The following is a 21,304-nucleotide window of genomic DNA, read 5'->3' as shown; positions in this document are numbered from 1 at the left end:
AGGTGATGTCGTGGATTGCCGACAATGCTTCGAGCAATTTGTCCACCAGTCAGTCTTCCACGCAGTCCACCCATGTCACCGAAATCGGCACTCCTATAGCTCCTGCACCTCAGCCTCCTTCCCCCCAGTCTGCCCCCTCCCAGGAAAATTTGGCATTTGAACCGGAATACTCTGAGGAACTGTTTTCTGGACCCTTCCCACAGTCACAAACCACTTGTCCGGTTGCTGCTGAGCAATTTTCCGATGCCCAGGTTTTCCACCAGTCGCAGTCTGTGGGTGATGATGACCTTCTTGACGTAGTGGAAGAAGTGTGTAAAGAGGTGTCCGACGATGAGGAGACATGGTTGTCAGACAGTGGTGAAGTTGTTGTCAGGGCAGGAAGTCCGAGGGGGGAGCAGACTGAGGGATCGGAGGATGATGAGGTGACAGACCCAAGCTGGGTTGAGAGGCCGGGTGAACACAGTGCTTCTGAGACGGAGGAGAGTCCTCGACCAGAACAGGTTGGAAGAGGCAGTGGTGGGGCCAGACGGAGAGGCAGGGCCAGAGCTGGTGCATCAGCGCCAAATGTTTCCCGTAGTCAAGCTCCCATGGCGAGGGCTAGATTTTCAGAAGTCTGGAGGTTCTTTAAAGAAACACCGGATGACCGACGGACTGTGGTGTGCAACCTGTGCCAAACCAGTATGCGCAGGCATATGAATGCTAAACACCCCACTCAATGGCACCAAGCCCGTTCACCTCCGGCCGGGCACACCACTGCTCCTTCCCCTGTGTCATCTGCTAGTCAGCCCCCTGCCCAGAACCCCGGGCCAAACACCTCCCATGCGAAAACCCCATCTTCGCCTCCACGATCCTCCACAGCATCCACCAGCGTTCAGCTCTACATACCCTAGACGCTGGAGCGCAAAATGAAGTGTAGTGCAACCCACCCACACGCCCAAGCCCTCAACGTCCACACCTCCAAACTGCTTAGCCTGGAGATGCTGCCCTATAGGCTGGTAGAGACCGAGGCCTTTCGAAACCTCATGGCGGAGGCCGCCCCTCGGTATTTGGTCCCCAGCCCTGCACAAGCACGTGTCAGACAACATCATCCATGTCCTGACCAACGCCGTTTCTGACAAGGTCCACCTGACCACGGACACGTGGACGAGTGCTGCCGGGCAGGGCCACTATATATCGCTGACGGCACATTGGGTTAACTTGGTGGAGGCTGGGACCGAGTCTGACCCTGGGGCTGGTCATATACTGCCGACGCCGAGGATTGCGGGGCCTACCTCGGTCCAGGTCTCAAAGGCCTACTATGCCTCCTCCTCCTCCCACCCCTCCTCCACCTCCTCCTCCGAATTACCATCCGTGGGCATGGCGCCATCAGTTGGCAGCTCTAGGCACAGCAGCAGTGCCGTCGCTAAGCGACAGCAGGCGGTGCTCAAACTGCTGAGCCTAGGCGATAAAAGGCACACCGCCCAAGAGCTACTACAGGGCATCACGGCGCAGACTGTGGCTGGCACCGCTGAACCTGAAGCCAGGCATGGTTGTGTGTGACAACGGCCGTGTGTCAGTCGGCAGACTGACACATGTGCCATGCCTGGCCCATGTGTTAAATCTCATAGTTCAGCGTTTCCTCAAGACATACCCCAATCTGTCTGATTTGCTCACGAAGGTGCGCCGCATCTGTGCGCATTTCAGGAAGTCCAGCACAGATGCTGCCACTCTCAGGGCAGCGCAGCGCCGCCTCCAACTGCCCGCTCACTGACTGTTGTGCGACGTGCCCACGAGGTGGAATTCAACATTAACCATGTTATCCAGAGTTTACCAGCAGCGCAGAGCGATTGTAGACTGCCAGATGTCAACTTCCACCAGAACTGGTAGTCAGGTCAGTCAGCTTCCTCAAGTCTACAATGAGGAGTGGACGTGGATGTCTGATATCTGTCAGGTGCTGAGTAACTTTGAGGAGTCAACACAGATGGTCAGTGGCGATGCCGCCATCATCAGCCTCACCATCCTGCTGCTTGGCCTGTTGAAAAACTCTCTGGTCAACATGAAGTCGGAAGCTTTGCGCTCGTCACAAGAGACGGGGGAAGAAGATTCCCTTGTTGACAGCCAAAGCACCCTCAGGTCTGTTTCTCAGCGCATATCGGAGGAGGTGGTGGAGGATGAGGAAGAAGAGGAGGAGAAGAAGAGGGGACCATTGTTCAGTCCTTCACTGTTCAGCGTGTATGGGCAGAAGAAGAGGAGTTGGAGGAGGAGGAAATGGAGAGTCAGGCCAGTGAGGGGAGTGAATTCTTGCGCGTTGGTACTCTGGCGCATATGGCAGATTTCATGCTAGGCTGCCTATCCCATGACCCTCGCGTTCAAAGAATTTATTCCAGCACCGATTACTGGGTATTCACTCTCCTGGACCCACGGTACAAGCAAAATCTTTCCACTCTCATCCCTGGAGAGGAAAGGAGTGTGAGAATGCATGAATACCAGCAGGCCCTGGTGCACAAGCTGAAACAGTCTTTCCCTTCTGACAGCACTAGCGGCAGAGGGCGTACTTCTGCGGGACAAGTAGCGAGGGAGAGTAGGCGAGCAGGCAGCTTGTCCAGCACTGACAGGGGTACGCTTTACAAGGCCTTTGCCAGTTTTATGTCACCCCAGCAAGACACTGTCACCTGTCCCCAGTCTCGGCAGAGTAGGGCTGATCTTTACAGAAAGATGGTGAGGGAGTACGTAGCTGACCATACCATCGTCCTAAATGATCACACAGCTCCCTACAACTACTGGGTTTCAAAGCTGGACATGTGGCACGAACTGGCGTTGTACGCCTTGGAGGTTCTTGCCTGCCCTGCCGCTAGCGTGTTGTCCGAGCAGCTGGTGGCATCATCACCGATAAGCGTACACGCCTGTCGACTGACAGGCTGACGCTTATTAAGATGAATAAAGCCTGGATTTCTCAGAATTTCCATTCTCCACCAGGTGAAAGAAGCTCAACCTGAATAATGTATGCACTCCTCCTCCTCATCGTCCTCCTTCTCCTCCTCTTTGTACAGTAAAGCAGAGGAAACTGGCTATTTTTTGCCAGGGTCAACTCGTTCTAGCTATAGTACTCTATGTATTTAATTTTTCTGGAGGGCCACCTACCCGGTCCTCTGTTTTAAGCAATTTACAGGCACATACAGCCACATACAGGCACTCAATCTATTTAATTTTTCTGGAGGACCACCTACCTGCTCCTCTGGTTTGAAAACTTTTTTGGACTGCCACATACAGGCACTCAATTTATTTAATTTTTCTGAAGGACCACCTACCTGCTCCTCTGGTATTTTGGGTTGTTTTCATGGCTTCCACCTCAAACTTGTTAACTTTGTCGCCACCCTGCTGTATAATCCACAAAATATACTGGCAAAATTTTATCATTTACCAATATTATTTCAGCGCTTCTTGCGCATCTGTTTACATTCCCCTCACCCGCCATAACCCAAACTTATAAGAACACTACTAAACTTGATCTTATACAAAAGGTTCTTAGAGGTGCTGTTTGGGGAGGAGCCGAGAGACAGGGGCTTGGATTGGCGAAAGCTCGCCTGGAAGAGGAGCGCCAGCTCCATCCCAAGATCCAACTAACATAGTTTTAACTGCAGCACCTTTAATCTACTACTAGTTCACTGCCTCCATACATGGTCCCCTTATCAAACGAGCTGTGTCAGGCAGAATTTTTAGGTGTTTCACCAGATACATAGTGGAACTCGGCCCATCTGTCGCCGCCATGCTGGAGACCTGAAGTTGCAATCATAGCAGCGCAATATGGATGCCCCATACTGTCGCTCTTAATCATGGAACAATTTCCGAAAAAACAATTAAAAATAGAACCACTATGCTATTCCATTATTCCTAGGTGAAATATTCAAACGACCCGGCCTGCTTTGAAAATTATAATTTTTTCAAAGTAAACGCTTCTGGCCCCCAGGCCCATTTTGGGTGGGGAGGAGCCGAGAGACAGGGGCTTGGACAGGCGAAAGCTCGCCTGGCACCGGACCACCAGCTCCATCCCAAGATTAGGCAGCTTCAGAGGCATCCATGCATGCTGCCCCTGCTGTTTCCTGTCCATTTTGCCTCCACGATCCTCCACAGCGTCCACCAATGTCTCCATGCGCAACTTTCAACTTTCTATACCCCAGACGCTGGAGCACGAGAGGATATGCAGCACATCATCCCCTTATCAAACGAACTGTGTCAGGCAGAATTTTCAGGTGTTTCACCAGATACATAGTGGAACTCGGCCCATCTGTCACCATGCTGGAGACCTGAAGTTTCAATCATAGAAGCAATATGGATGCCCCAGTAGTCACTCTTAATCATGGAAGTCGTCTCCATGGCTGCCTCCACATGTCGTCCCTTTATCAAACGAGCTGTGTCAGGCTCATTTTTCGGGTGTTTCACCAGATACGTTATGGAACTTGGTCACTATGTCGCCACCATGCTGTGTTATCGACTAAATATACCGTCAACCTTTGGTGAAACCTGAGTCCATTTAGGGTATGTCGCCATAACACTCTGTAGCCTGCCACTGCTGCCGCTGCCTCTGCATGCCGTCCCCTACAGTGTCAGGGTCAATTATTGTATGTTTTAGATGCTATTTAGCCTCATTCGGTCACTCTGTCATGGCCATGCTGTTGCCCATAATTTTGGCATAATGGTGCTATTAAGCAGCCTCAGAGGCATCTATGCATGCTGCCCCTGCTGTTTCCTGTCCATTTCCGTGGTGTTTTCATCCTTTTCTGAGGTTCCCAGGTGTTTGGCCAAGCTTCCCTGTGCAGAGCCTTGGTCCCCTTGAAAAATGCTCGAGTCTCCCATTGACTTCAAGCATCGAGCATCGGGAAAAGTTTGTCTCGAATAACGAGTACCTGAGCATTTTAGTGCTCGCTCATCTCTAATGCTTATGTGATATATGTGTAGTAACTTGTGTTTTATATTGTTAATCATTACTACTTACGTAAAAAGGCAAAACACATTTAGTTACTTATGTAAATAATTTACACATATATGTTTGTTGTTGCATTGGTGCTTGCTCATGTGGCCCCAACCTAACAAGGGCTCTATATTAGTCTTTTAACACTCCACAATGTATATATACGCCATGGAGCCTCGTACAAAAATATGAAGAGGGCTCATAGACTGAACCCTGTTTTTACAGATATGGGGTTTTCAGCATATTGCAGCAAACACCTACTACTAACACCCACGATCAGTGCTTGCGCCACCATCTTTTTTCAGATCTTTGCTCTTTGTGACATCATCGGGGAGAAACAATCTCCTTGACCGTCTTAGGTCTTAATAAGACCCGAAGCTGTCTTGATTCTGTAGATCTGTTACAATGTTCGACATTGTAGTAGATGATGTGGCAAATCCACACATTTGTGGATGGCATTAAATAGTAGGATCTATCAGACAACCTAGGGTTAAATTACCCTAGGGGGTCTGGAAAATAGTAAAAAAATAAAAAAACTAAGTAAAAAAAATTTATAAAACTTAAAAAGTTCAAATCCCCCCCCCCCTTTCCCTAGAACTGAAATAAAAATAAACAATTAAACTCATACTGTATATACTCAGGTATAAGCAGACCCGAGTATAAGTAGAGGCTCCTAATTTTACCAACAAAAACTGGGAAATCCTATTGACTCGAGTATAAGCCGAGGGTGGGAAATGCATTTGTCTCAGCCCCCCCCCCCCCAGTATATAGCCAGCAAGCCCCCAGTAGTATACAGTCAGCCTGCCTCCTGTAGTATACAGCCAGTTTGCCACCTGTAGTATACAGCCAGCTCCCTATATTATGCAGCCAGCCTTCCCCCTGTAGTATACAGCAAGCTCCCTATAGTATACAGCCAGCCAGCCCCATGTAGTATACAGCCAGCCTGCCCCCTTTAGCATACAGCCAGCCTACCCCCTAAAGTATACCGCCAGATCCCTATAGTATACAGCCAGCCTGCCTCTGTAGTGTACAGCCAGCTCCCTATAGTATACAGCCAGCCCACCCAGCACTTAAAAAAATAAACTTACATACTCACCCTCCGGCGGCCTCGATGCTCAGAGCGGCTCCTCTTCTGTCTTCGATCTTCAGTAACAGCTGGCAGAACGCGGCCATGTTATCTCCCGGCCGGCACATACTATGACGTCATCAGCGGCTGCATCATAGTATGCACCGACTGGGAGATAACATGGCAGTGCCATGCCGGCTGTTACAGAAGACCAAAGAAAGAAGAGGAGCAGCGAGGAAGACAGAAGAGGAGCCGCGCCGACATTGGGGAGCCGCACTGAGCATCGGGGCCGCCGGAGGGTGAGTATATAAGTTTTTTTTTTTAATTGACTTGTGTATAAGCTGAGAGAAAGTTTTTCAGCACATTTTTTGTGGTGAAAAACTCAGCTTGTATACCAGTATATACAGTAATCATGCATGAAAAAGGTATCAGCATCAACAAATGTGTATGGCCTAACCTTTCTCATGGCCTGGATGAAGCAGTGGAATACGAGTGGCTGGCTGTTGCAGCCTTGGGTATGCTATGGTCACAGTGCTTGGTATACAGGAGAATAGGCCTTGCCTAGAGCCTCGCAGGTCTCCAGCAGGTGGTAAGATCAAGAAGATGGAGGTAGAGGCAGATAGAATAGGTTTCACTCTGAGGTAACTGCGATGTGTAGAAGGAATCCCTGGTGATGAAAAATGGGGAGCTGTGGTGGTAAACTGCATAATCCAGAGATAACTCAGAAGTTGGTGCAGAGTAACTTACAGTTCTTTATAGGAACTTTAAAAGCAGGCAACGGCTTTAACATCAGCAGAACTTCCACTGGAAGAAGTTAGCTGGTAGGAGTGTAGGTCGGCAGGAAGATGCTTGCTCTCAGTCTGGATAATGGCTTCAGGCTGGGCTGGTAAAGATGGAACAGAGTCCGGATGGTGGATCTCTGTTCTCAGGCCTAGTCTGTTGGGGCCTGTGACACCTCTGCTTCCTGATCTGGAACACTGACTCTGCAGCATTAAGCTGCACACTTCTAAACCTTCTGCAAAAGACTGGACCATGTGCTCCCACACACTTGCACCTCAATCTCATCCTGAATGTAGCATGCTTTTCAGGAGCTGCAGAGTGACACCTGAACCCCCCCCCCCCCCTTAGTACCTAGCACTGTCTGAACTGGTTGCCTGCCAATTCCAAGCCAATCATTGTTAGGTTTATTTCCTCAAAGATCACTTGGCCAGATCTAAAAGAAGTACTCTCAGGGAAGCAGTCATGAATGGGACTACTATTTTGGGTAATAATGACTATTTGACCACTTATTACATTTTGAAATTCATGCCCATAACAGCGTTCATCATATGAGATAATTATTTTAATATCTTAATAAATTGGGCATGGTTTACTTTACAGATAATGATTTATGCTGCTGGTTGTGATTCTGCATCATCTCAATTACTGCTGTGGAATGACAGAATTGGGTAATACAAATGCCCTTTTACGCCTGAGCAGGGATTAGAGGACCCTAACCCAAAATGTTCTGGTTCATGATGAACATTACAGATGACCCTTGACCCAACTTCAGCTGGTTTGGGATTTGGTCTTATCTCACCACCATCATTCCAAGGACTGTCACTCCACAATGACGACACATGTGACGATCCTAAAAAAAATGGTGTTGCAAAGGCACTACCAGTATTTAAATGTTGCAATCAGTTTTTCTGCTAGCATTTAAACAATTAACAATGCCAATCGCAGTTGTTACAGGGGGTAACACCAAGCGATCTGGATTGGGCTTGCTCAATTTTGCAAAGGGTCTGAACCTGAAAGGGTCTACTCATCTCTACTTCTGAGCCTTGTCATATTTCAATGCAAAAAATAATGCCACATGTGAGATTGGGCCATCTGTTCCATATACTTCACTGGAGCGCAGGACAAATTTTCATTCAGCACTTCCTAGAAAGCAATTGGGCTTCTGGCATGGCTCACAGGACAAGCAGATGCCACAGTGAGGCATCAGATGATGGCTAAGTGGGCTTGTTATCAGCTGTTCTGCTGAACATGGGGTCCTAGTGGTTGAACCCTCCTTTGTTCTGACATTTATCCCCCATTTTATGGATAGCAGATGTATGATGATTTTGAGGAAACCCCTTTAATATTTAAATTCTGTTTTTACTGGATCTCACTACTATAAAATAATCAGAATATTCTTTTATAGTTTTATTTCACATCAGTTTCTAACACAACAGAGTAAATGGCTATGGCTAAAGTACATTTAGAAAATACATTTAGAGAATAGCTGTTGCGGGTGTAGTCTTGAGTTTTTTGCAGGCTGCATTGATGTATCTTGTGTTCAGTCACTGAACTCACACTGAAGACTCTCCTAAAAAGGAGAAATTGGACAGAGTAAGTGTTCTGTATCTAATATTGCAAACAAAGAAGGAATAAATACAAAAAACCTATTCCCTTAAAAATAACCGTAAAAAGCATTGAAAATACATCATGAAGTATAATGTATATGTTAATAGAAAAGAAAATAGAAAAATTACCATCAAAAGCAAATTGTGTACACTAAATACAGTATATGATATATTGAAGGATTTTTTTTTGTGTGTCCCAAGAGTCTTAACCCTTTTTTATATTTCTGTTAACAAAACCAATAGAGGGCTTGTTTTCTGCAGGAGTTGCTTTATTGATTTTTGTAACATATTAGCTTTGTGTGGTTGAGTATAACAGACTTGTCAATAAGTTTTGTCACTTACTGAACTGCACATCCCCCCTTAGACATTATTGCTTTATACACATCAGAAACATTTGCAGTTACCATATGGGTGTATTCTCAGGTGGATATTGAGGTGGTTTTTAACCACAAAAATGTGTTACAAAAATGCCTCTCAACAGATTTTATGGCGCTCATTAGATTGTAGTAATCTGTCAGAGTTCCAGCGGTGATTCCACTGTGGAAATGCAGTGACAGTTCAGAAATGTTTTATTTGGGGGGCAGTGTATCTATTTTAAATATAGGGGCTGGCACGCTACTTACTAAAGTTGAAGCAGAGCAAAAGAAATATATTTATATATTGTATACGTGTCATCTTGCTGGGTAACTGCCCTGATCGTTACATACAGAGTGGCGTCACACCAAGGTTACTGTGTGGCACAATGCTAACAAGTAGGTAGTGAGGAGCTGCTCAACTACGAGGATTCTGAAAGTGGGCTTCACATAAGTTATGGGGTAAGACAGAGGACAAACTTGCTACAGAATTTTGGCTGCCTTAATCATGGAGATCAGAGTTTCCTTCCTCTTGCCTTTTTATAGACATTTGCCATGCATAATCCACTCATGGACACTAATTCAATCCATATTGTTCCAGCAGCCACAGGGACATCTTCCAACGATGATACAATAGTACTTTTTTTTTATTATTCCCCAGGGGGAAATTCTTTTGTATATAGTTTCCCAGTGTTGGAAGTGCAACATGATGTGACTTGAGACAATGTAAGGGTCTTTGTGGACAAAAGAACTAGGCCATAAATGTCTACAATGCATAGATTCCTGATAAAGATTACTGCATAAACAGCCGGCATCTGATAACCATGACAGTGCAACTTTTTGTCTTTTTTATCTTTTTTCTTTTTCTTTTTGGCTTGGTTGTCATTATTCATCTATTTTCTGCTGCACAGGGTTAATAACCACTTTAATGGGTCACTATACCAGTTAGGCTACATTCACACAACAGTATGGAGGTCGTATGTACATTTGCCCCCATAGAAGCAACCGCCACATGTTCTATCTTTCCCCAGGTAACGGGCTGTGCGTAATGGATCGCTATTGAGAGGGGAAGGGTCACCACTCCTTCTCTCCAACATGGCTGGTGTATGCCCGCCCGGCCATAGCCTTACCTATACATTTCTAAATTATGTATATTCTTATATAAAGACGGCATTTACACATATAGGTCCTCAGTTATTCCTCTTGGAATTTGCACTTTATATATTGTCTATTTTTTGGGAAAACAAACATTTCTCATACAGACTGCACTGGCCTACTCTAGCACCGGGGTGCACAATCTTTATTGGTTCAATGGCTACATTGTTATACCTCTCAACTTCAAGGGGCAACATTAGTAACCAGAACCCTAAATTCACCAACAACCATTACAAAACTAAAAATGCCACCAAAGAAATAACAAGTACCCCAGCCCAGTACTAAATATAATACCACAAACCAAATTCTGCATGTACACAATAATTAATACAGAACCCAGACAAGACAATTAATAATACAGACCCCAGAGCAGATTATAATAATGGAGTTCACCTGGAGAAGACAATAATATCAGACCCTAGAACAGATAGTAATACTGGAGACCCCAGAACAGGTAATGCTGGAGACTGCAGAGCAGACAATAACAATGGAGAGACCGCAGACCAGACAATAATACTAGAAACCCATAGTATTCGACTTGCATGAACATCAGCTTGGGAGAACATGTGTTAAGGTAAACCTAGCTGATAGATCAAATCCTGTCATTTCTACTTGTCTTATTTCCTAAAAGTACTGTAACAGAGAATACATTTTAAGATGGCGACGGCATCGTGGACCGCACCTAAAACTTTGAGGCTGAGGAATTTCAGGAATGCCCGATGGTGACGCAAGCATGAGACAGCAGGGAAACTCTCCAATCAAGAGAACACACAATCTGGGAAGTCTGATATGTTATGCTTTGTATGCTCCTCCTTTTCTGCTTTTCTCATGCTTTTCTATATAGGCTTGTGAAACCAAATAAACTTACGCGCAGTGCTGATTTGCCTAGGGCGATGGTAGCATGAGTGAGACTTGAATCAGCAGTTATCTGAGCCATTCCTTACAATATGCTTTATTTATTGGGAACACATGACCAACGCACACTAAAAGAGCATATCTTTAATTCTCCCCTAACAAATGCACTATTGAAGATCTCTCAGATACTAGAAGGTTTCGGTTTTATGTAGGTAAGAGCAAATCACTCTGTAAATTAATAAATAACATCTTAGACGGAATCATTTTCCCAAGTAATGATAATCCGTTGAGTTTGTGATCTGATATTTTTAGATTGTACTACATCCTCATAGGAATATGCAGGACTAACAATGTACAATCTTTAGGTCTAACAGAATTCTACTTGAAAAATTTGGTCATGACTAGAGATGGGCGAATTTTTCAAAAATTAGATTCGCAGAGTTAGCTGAATTTTCCGACAAAATTTGTTTCGACCCGAATTGAATTATGGCGAGTTACATTAAAAAAATCGGTATTTCCTGGCTGCAGAGAGCCAGTAGGGTGTTGTGGAAAGTTGTGCCATGCTCAAATATGCATAGGGAGCATGGTTTGGTCTTCAAACAATGCTGTGTTTTAGTATGACACACACATGACAGCCGCTGCTCTTAGAATCGATTCACTCTTCTATTCCATGGGGACTTACAGGGGCCAACTTGACCAAATAAGTGAAGCGGGAAAGCAGCCTGACAAGGTAACCTCTGTGCAGCTCAAACAGACTGAGCTAAGGGCCAAGATCCCACTATAACATCAAAGTGTGCACTCTCTTTTTACACTGACATCAGATGATTCCATTGATTACGACAGAACCTGTTCTGTTAAACGCTGATACAGCGTAGAAACCCCCCAAAAGAGTGGAGAGGGTGTCAGCAGTTATTCTGTATTGACGTCACTGATCATAATGCCCTTCTTTTCATCCATCAGTGTCCGCTTTCAATCGGTCAATAATCCATCAGTATTGCTAAAGTAAAAAACAAACAGGGGTTGATCCAAAACAGAGATGACCAGTAAATGGGATATTTGCATGTTCTCTGTGTTCTGTATCCTCTCCTGCTTTTGGCTATTAATCCTGAAGCTTTTGATTTCTTCTGACAGATGAAATGAAGGGGAAAGCCAAACATAGGGGCAACGTAATAGTGTGGTGGAGGGTGAAAACAGCATTATGGAAATCACAGGGTGTTCCAGGGAGACAGAGAGTGCAGAGGTGGCAACAGCAGCACAAGGTCAGAGAGTGGCACAATGACTAATTCTGGAGGTAGCAGCAACATGATAGGCCACAGAGTGGCAAAATGACAAAATGTAGAGGTGGCAGCAGCAACAGCAGGAGGTCAGAGAGTGGCACAATCACAGTGTGTGTAGGTGGGTGGCAGCAGTAGCAGCAGCATAAGGCCAGAGAGTGGCACAATGACAAATTATGGTGGCGGTGGCAACATGGTAGGCCACAGTGTGGCACAATGACAAATTCAGGTGGTGGCAGCAATATGGTAGGCCACAGTATGGCACAATGACAGAATGTGGAGGTTGGTGACAATTCCATTCCCTGGTAAAGATGGTGGAAGGCAGCCGATGTGTGGTATCAGGCAGGGGACAGCATCAGAATAGTGGCTGAGGCAGGAAGTTAGAATCCAGACTCATTTCTCAACGTTTGGGGAGGTGTCATGGCTGATCTAATCCGATGCATAAGGCATTGGTGTGTTGAAATCCTTGCCAATCAAAGCTTGATTCACCTTGACAAAGGTCATTCTCTCCAGATTATGGGTGGACAAGTGGGTTCTCCTTGGGGTAACGGTGGCCGCACTGAACACTTGCTCTGATGCCACACTACTAGCTAGGCAGGATAGCTTCTACACTGCAAACTCCGCAAGTTGAGGACACACAAGTTAGGCTGCCCAGTAGTTCAGGGGATCCTCTACCTAGGGTGGTAGAGTGCTGTACAAGTAGGCCACCACCTGCTGGTGCAGAGTCTGCTCCATGTCCTGCTGCTGCTGGTGGCGGCTACCCTCCTTACTAGGAGGGTGAAGGAAGCTGCTCATTAAGGACTCCAGACTGCTTCTAATGGAGCTGCTACTGCGAGGGTCCAAGAGGGTGGAGATCCAAAAGTCATCTATATGCCGAATGTTGACTATTCGGATGTCATTAGTTAGGCAAATGCAGCAGGCCATCTGACTCCCGGCCTCCATCTCCACTGTATACTGCCACAGTGCTTCTCCTCCTCTCCTCTCACTTGAGTAGAAAAACCACTAATTTCACCGGACTATGCTTGTGCTCCAATGTCCTCCTCCTCCTCCAGTTCAGCCCCCACTGGACTCATGTGGCCATGAGATGTAGTCGCCACTTCTCCAGTGCCCTGACCAGACAGATTTTGCAGCATGAGTTCCAGGACATGAAGCAGTGGAATGATGTCATTAATCACGTAGTCCTCGCGACTGACAAATAACGCGTCCTCTACAAAGGGCCTGAGCAAATGGCAGGTGTCACACATAAGCTGCCAGTAGCTGACATCAAAGTTACAGAGGGGAGTACTCCTGTCCGCTTGCATCATTAAAAAATCATTAATGGCTTTTCTCTGTTCATACAGGCGGTCTAACAAATGGAGGCTGAAATTCCAACGGTTGGATACATCGGATATCAGCCTATGTTGGGGTAGGCCATACTGCCGCTGAAACTCGAGGAGGGTGAGCTTGGCTTTGTAAGAATAGATTAAGTGCATGCACAGTTTCCTGGCCATTTTTAGAATGTCTTGCAGATGGATGGAAGCCTTCAGGAACCTTTTGACAACCAGAATGAACATGTGCGCCATGCAGGGTGCATGGACTATCCGTCATCAGTGTATCCAGACACCATGTTCCTTCCACTGTCTGTCACCATGGTTACGATTTGCAGTTGTCATGGAGAAAGCCACACATTGATTTCTTCTTGCATGATGCAGAGCAGTTCCTTCCCTGGGCAAACAAAGTCACACCAGGTGTAGAACTGTGTGACACCTCTGTGCACCCTGCACAAGTGGTATGATGGAGCAGCACTTAGACTTGTGGAGGCTGAGGTGGTGGTGGAGAAGGAGGAAGAAACTGTTTAGCTCAAGGACTGGTAGACCTTCTGTTCTACATATTTGTAAAGGGCTCGTACTGCCTTTTTGAAAAAGAAATTTCAGCTTGGAACTCTCTACCTCGCTTCGGCACAAGCCATTAGTACTCTGAAGGGTGCAGAGTTCACGACTTGGAAAGGGACGGACTGCAGTACCAACAACTTGGACAGGGGCATGGTCAGCTTCTGCACCTTAGGATGGCTGGATGCATACAGTTGTCTCTTTTTAATTGCCTCGTTCAACGACTGCTGGAGCCATGCGTAGCAAGTAACAGGAGTATCTGGACCGGGAGATGATGTCAAAGACAAATAGCTCCCTTCGGCAGAGGTGCTGGAGCCTTGACTGGCTGAAATGGCATGTGTTCCACTAGGTGCTGCTGCTGTTGCTGAGGCGGCAGGATGGACCACCACATCTGAGGCACGTTTCTCCTAGGCCATTTGATGGTGACGCTGCATGTGTGGATGCAAGGCCGTGGTGCCAATGTTAGCTCCCTGGCCACGCTTCACTTTCTGCCTGCAGATACTACATATACACATGGTTTTGTACCCTGCGGCAGTTTGGCTACCGTCCTCACACTGCTGCCACCCTGCTGACTCATGGCCACAGTAGCGACTTGCTGCCTGCTTCGCTGCCTGACGTGCAAGCTGACACCCTATTCTCCCAAGATAATGGAGACCTTGCTTCACCTGGCTCCCAAGTGCAATCAATTTGTGTTTCCCTGTCACTGTTATTCTACTCAATGGTTTCAGTATGCACAGCCTGACTACTTGCAAGTGTAACATAACCTCCCGTGCCACTCTCCACATCTCTACTTTCCTGCCCACTGCAAGAAGCAGCGGATGTCTGCCCCTCCTCTTCACTGCCAGCTGATGACTGTACTCGCTGTATAGTGGCACTGACCCCAGACCACCTAGTAGATCTCTTGCTGAGGGAAATGAACAGGACAGTTGAGGGCCATTGACCTGCTCCTGGGCCATGCCAACTAAGGGCTTTATCTTACGAACCCACAGACTCTTTGCTGGGGTTGTCAAATGTCATTTGGGAGGAAGTAGATGACCTAGTCAACCAATCGAGAACCTTTGGGTTGTTCATCAACACACTGCTGCTAGATAACCCCGGCAGTTCTGGCTTCACAGAGTCACCCCTCCTGGGACGTTCCCTTACTGTGCTGCGACCGATGCTTGCTCCACCTGCCACCTCTGACATATTGGTTAATCAACTATTTTGATTTGACACAGATTTCTTGATATCAACTTTAGCAACAAGAAAGAATTAAAATTTGGGGAATACAGAACCCCAAATCTGACACCCTGGACTTTGAGAAAAAAAATCACTCCATCAGGGTGTTCCTTTCTTCTTCCCAGAGTTTGCTGCCCCATGTAACATGTTGAGCTTGAGGCCATTTTGCTACTAAAGGGGAAAAAATTTGTTATCATGGATAACTGTAAACTTCGGAATTATGCAGAACCGAAGTTTTCCTGAAATTCCAAACGAATTCCACTTCGTTAGAATCGATTCGTCCATCTCTAGTCATGACTTCCATGAAATGCGGTCATAAAATGTATTATTCAGAGTTTATCACATCAGTTATCTGGGAATGTCAGACAATCCAATTCTCTCAAACAGAAAAGCAAAATATATTAAATTTCCATTACCTTCACATTTTGGATAAGTGATTTTCTTTTGAGAACATTTCCCTGTTGGTTGACCTCTGTATTTGAATTCAGCCTTACATTTAAACCGGATCTCTGCCCCTTCTCCATAGTATACTGCACTTTCATGAACTTCATCCAATTCTAAGTTGTTTTCATCAAGCTGATCTTGATCCATTCGGCAAGTCGCTATGAAATAAAATAGTAAATAAATAATAGTACACATAATATCACATGACAAATCACAGGTAAAATCTCCTTGTGTGTATAATATATATACATATATATCCACATTACAGAAAAGCTCAGTCCATTATTAACTCATATATGTTCATTACTGGGTGCATATAACACTATGGCAATTAAATTCAAATACTTTGGTTAAAATATCACTATATCTGATAACAGATTTTATTTTAATAGTGTTTAAAAGTCCTTTTTGCTTCAGACATTGATAAATATCTACAGGAACATAAATACCTAATATAGTAGTGAATTACCATTTTTTTCTGACTGTCAATTTTACAAAACTGCCTCCAGGCAGTCAAAATGGCCCATATCCGGACAGATGAAAAGTAAAACATCACTTTTATTGAAGATATTAAAATATTTCAACAATAGTTCAAACTAAAGTGGCGTGGACCACTAGGTGCAAAGGACTCGGGTGAATTAAAAGTACAGTGTGATCAGAGTCACAGGCAGTGTCAAGCAGTCTATATTAAATGCATAGGATGTAGGACAAAAGAGAAGGTTCAAAGCCTATGTAATTGGACTGCTACAATTACACTGTTGGTCAAATCGAGTAGACAGTCCTAAACAGCACTGTGAGCTTGTGGGTAGTGCAGCTTGTAGTATATACTGAAGCCCTAGGCTGATTGGGCTCAAGTGTTGCCTCAGCTGCCCCAGCAGGGGCCAATATAACAGTAAGCCTGTATTATTGTAGATACTGCATCTAACCCTACAGACAGCGAGTTATAGGCTTGGATTATCTAATATAAAACTAAAGTCCCTATCTCAAGTGATCCAATTGGGTAATTGTTAGTGCTGACTGCACATGACATTGCCACACAGCTAGTTAAAATTTGCAAACATTAGCCCCCCGACATGTTTCACCAGTAGAACTGGCTTCATCAGGGGTATGGGCTAGTACTAGTCGCGTCGCGGACACGCCGAGTATATAACAATAAAGCCCCTCCCTACAAGACCAGGATAAACCTATAGGAGAGGATCGGATAAATCCACTCGCAAAATGCGCATCCAAATAGGACCATCGTTGATTGGCATCAAAATGTAGCCAGTAGAATAGGCGGAAGATGATGACAACTCCGCTCCGCAACAGATGACAGGAGCAGCGTCATACATCCCACTCACCAATAGGATCGGACTCGACCGACATGCCCTCTGGTCAGCTGATTCAGGAGATCAGCTGACTCTCGGCCCAAAGGAGCTCCGCGCATGACAGTGGACTTAGTGAAAAAGTTGCAGATATCTAATGCGCATGTCAACATGATGTCTAGCAAGTACGTGTATCTTACGGGTCATGAGTGACTTGACAGTGGACTTAATCGGCATGTATATTATACACTGCTGGCTTGGTGTAATATTTGTGATGCATGGCGACCTAGTGTGTGATCATCGTTGAGTTGAATACTGATTTTTGGCATTGAGAATATATAATTGAAAGTTAAAAAGACATTCTGGGCTCCAGAAGTATTGTTGGGTCTACTATAGTAGGGAATATTGGGTGGTATGGAGAGTCACATGGCTACATGTATAGAACATGTGGCCAGGATGCAACAATATAATTCCATATAGTTAAGTGCCAGATTATGAGGGGAGACTGAGGACTATAATGCCGGTAAATAAAATATACAGAGATTATCAGCACCATAGGGTGCAGTAGAAGAAATATAGTCATACCGGTCCTTGAGCCCATAAGACAAATGGTACATATATTCTAGCACATATGGAGCTATCCAATATCTACTCTCCAGGGTATACAAACTACGAGGCCTAAATAGAACATCAAAACAATCAATGAAAAAACAATAAGAGACGGGGGATGCGCTGAATATTCAAACATATTGTAGCTGAAAATGCTGGTCTTGGTGGCCTCAATAGAGGCCTATAGGAGAGGCTTCCTAGTCCATGCCCCACGTGGTAAAATGCCATATAATACGAAAAATGAACATAAGGATTTAAAGGTAAGGGAAGTATATACATTAGTATGTACATGGTAACAAAGGGCTCATAGGTATGCAGTAAAGGTAAACCCTTCATTGAGACCCAAAGGACTCAGATTTAAGGCGATGGATCCACCTTGATTCTAATTGTAAAAGTTTATGTCAATGTTTGCTTGTCGTGGTCCATGGCTGGAGATTCTTCTCCGTAGTTGTTGTATGGTTTTCCCGACATATAACCGTGGGCATGTGCACTGTGCCACATAGACCACCACGGTACTTCTACAGTTAAGGAAATACCTAATGGAGATAACTTCTCCATTTGCTGGATTAGTAAAGGTTTTTGTTCTGGGCATGAGAGGGCAGAAGGAGCATGAGCCACAGGGAAAAGATCCCAGAGTAGAACTTCTCACACTCCGAGTAGATGTTATAGCCTGCGTAAAAAGACTGTGTACCAGAAAATTTCTCAAATTGGGACCCCTATGGTAATAGTGGGTCTATCAGTCAATTTTTCTTTCAGGTCCGATATCCGCTGTGAGAATTGGCCAGTATCTGGAGGGGATCTTCTTGATGGTGTCTGCATAAGCGTCATAGGTGCCAATGCACCTAATGACTTGCTGGGCTGGTTGTAGGTTCTTCTGTTGAAAAAGTGTGCTTCTATCCGTATTTTTTGCTCTTGAGAAGGCCCTGTATAAACATTTTTTGGGGTAGCCCCGATTCCTGAATCTCCTATACAGATTGTCACATTCCCTCTTAAAGGTAGCCTCATCAGAACAGTTTCTGCGGGCTCGGAGATACTGCCCAATGGGTATACCTGATCTTAATGGCTGAGGATGCCAACTTTGCCAGTCTAGCAGACTATTGTTGGAAGTAGGTTTTCGAAAGATGTCTGTTTTCAGATATCCCTGGGGGTCTATACGGATGGTCAGGTCTAAAAAGTTAATCTGAGTCTCGTGAATCTCGGATGTAAATTTCATCCCAATATGGTTACTGTTGAGTTTCTCAACAAATTCATGAAATTGTGCTTTTCCACCCTCCCATAGGATCAGCACATTGTCTATATATCTGCCCCAGTAAACAATGTGACGATTGTAGGCGGAAAATTCATCGGTAAAAACAAGGGTGTCCTCCCACCAACCAAGAAAGAGGTTCACATATGAGGGCGCACAAGTCGCCCCCATTGCGGTACCCCTAACCTGGTGATAGAAAGACCCCTTGAAAAGAAAATAATCCCTGGTGAGTACAAAATTTAAAAGTTTCAACAGAAATTTGTTATGTTCTTTGAATTGAATACCTTTGGTGTTTAAAAAGTATTCTACAGCTTTTAAGCCCAAGGTGTGTTCAATGTTGCTATATAAGGATTCTACATCCAGACTAGCTATCGTTGTATCCGATGTGAGCGTGAGGCCCTGTATCTTCATAATAGTGTCTTCAGTGTCCTGCAAATAGGACGGAAGAGCACAGACAAAGGGCTGCAGCATTTTGTCGATATAGACACTACAAGATTGTGTCAAGCAGTCACAACCCTGAGACAATTGCTCTACCAGGAATTGGTACCCGTCCTTTATGCACTTTGGGTAATGCATAAAATGTAGCTATTGAAGGGTGTTCGTTACACAATACTTTGAATTCATCTAAATTAAGCAAATTATCAGCCCTAGCCTCCGATAGGAGCTGTTCCAGCTCTTTAACACACTTAGGTGTTGGGCCAGACAAAGTATTTCGTAAGTATTTCTATCAGAGAGGAGTCTCTGGACCGTCTCAATATAATCTCCGGTGTTCATGATCACTGTGTTACCCCCCTTATCAGAGGGTTTCACTGTTAGATCAGGGTCCGAGCGCAATTCCTCCAGGGCTTTAATTTCCTCTATATTAAGATTTTGGAACTCTTGTCTCTTGTCCATTTTAAGTTTTTCTATATCATTAGAGACAAGTTGTACAAAGGTCTCGATGTTAGAGTATTTTGAAAAGGTGGGTGTATGTTTCGAATGGGGTTTCATGTCTGTAAGTGGTGCTTGGACATTAGATGGTCCTACAATGTTCTCATCTTCAAGTGACAGTAGCGCCTCTAGAGCCTGTGTTTCTCTTTGTCTAAGTTTTTTCTTATCTGTTTCCTCTTCCTTGTGCAACTTGTAAAGTGGTAGTTTACATGCAAATAAATTCATGTCTTTTATCCATAGGAATTTATCACACAAAGGTGTAGGTGTGAAGGTGAGGCCTTTTTGCAGAAGTGATATCACGTGAGGTGAAAAGGTTTCAGATGAAAGATTGATGACCAAATTTGTAGGGGGATTGGGTGTACTGGGATCTGTTACTTCCCATTGTACCCCCATTTGTCCCGATCCCTGAGCTGTATGCCCGGGGCTTGTGCTCCTAAAAAAGGAGAAGGGAAAGAAGTGGTAGTTAAATGTGGAATTATGGAAGTTTGTCTATTGAAAGGCATAGGTTGTGTCAGGGGCAGCATGGTGCGTTGTGACTCTGTGGCTCTCCTGGGGTCCGAATGTGGTTGTGCAACTGATGTGCTGGACGAGTGTTGGTTGTTTGGTATTGACAAGGAAGAAGAGGATGAGGATTGCATATTTGGAGTACCAGAATTGTTTGTACCCGTGCATGATGTCGTTGGAGGGTAGCTAGAAAATTGTCTCGATTGTTATTGCTTTGCTTGTGTCGGGGTGACTTGCGGTTTCTTGTATTTTTCCGTTTAGTGCCTGCTAAAATCTTGCTAAAAATTGCCTATGTCTTATAGTATGAAGGTGATGAGGATCCACCACTGCCATTCTCTTCTGACCACCGTAGTGGAGATCAGGTGATGTTCTCAGATAGCTCTGAACCCGATCTCCATGAGCGGAGAGCCTCTGCTGCTTCCTACTCTCCTGAGTGGTCCCATGATTATCACCTCCAGGACCTGAAGTGATGTCAGACTGATCACATGCTTCCTACATCACTCAAGGTCCTCATGCTGCCAGGATGGGGCAAAGAACTGGGACAGAGCAGGAAGTAATGATGGGAATGACAACTCTCCTTAGTGAGCTGGCTTAAAAGGCTCTGCTCACTAAGAAGAGGCAGCTCTACTAGCTCCTGAACAGCTCCCTATTAAATATGTAATAGGGAACTGCAGGCCAGTCAATCACCCCATTCCACACCACTTTTGTATCAGATAAAAATGGGTGTGGTGAGCCAGTTAGGGGTGGGGTTAAGTGAAACATTGGCTCACTGAGGGTATCCGACTCCCTGTCGTTCACGAACGACACATCACTAGTAGGAAGAAGAGGTTGGGATGTGCTCCTGTGTGTGAATAGTAGTCCCCAGTGTGTTCCTTGAGTGTGTATAGCAGAGCTTTGTGTGTGTTTGTTTGAACAGCAGTGCCCAGTGTGTTCTGTGTGTGTATAGCACAGTGTATGTCTGTGTACGTAGTGCCCATTGTGTGTATAGCCGAGCTGTGTGTGTGGTCTCTATATAGCAGTGTCCAGGGTGGTCCTTATGTGTGTACAGCAAAGCTGTGTGGAGGTTTCTGTGCATAGAAGTGCCCAGTGTGAATAACAGAGCTGTGTGTTTGTTTCTGTATATAGCAATACCCAGTGTGTTCC

At 45.2% G+C, this 21,304-nt stretch overlaps 1 protein-coding gene across 4 annotated transcripts in view; it reads right to left on the bottom strand.

The window, feature by feature from the left end:
- Positions 1–8,188: 8,188 nt before the first annotated feature.
- Positions 8,189–21,304, bottom strand: part of LOC140105135 (complement factor H-related protein 5-like) — a 332,603-nt gene continuing 319,487 nt past the window's right edge. For all 4 annotated transcript variants that reach the window (XM_072129061.1, XM_072129060.1, XM_072129062.1 and 1 more), the window contains 2 exons: positions 15,541–15,726; positions 8,189–8,364 (listed from right to left, as the gene is read on the bottom strand). In XM_072129061.1, coding sequence (XP_071985162.1) covers positions 8,348–8,364; positions 15,541–15,726 — 203 coding nt within the window. In that variant the 3' untranslated portion in view covers positions 8,189–8,347. The remainder of the gene's footprint in view (positions 8,365–15,540; positions 15,727–21,304) is intronic.

Source organism: Engystomops pustulosus, chromosome 10 (assembly GCF_040894005.1).
Source record: "Engystomops pustulosus chromosome 10, aEngPut4.maternal, whole genome shotgun sequence".
NCBI classification, from domain to species: Eukaryota; Metazoa; Chordata; class Amphibia; order Anura; family Leptodactylidae; genus Engystomops; species Engystomops pustulosus.
Note: the sequence above shows the minus strand (reverse complement) of the source record. Positions and strands in the feature narration are given on the sequence as shown.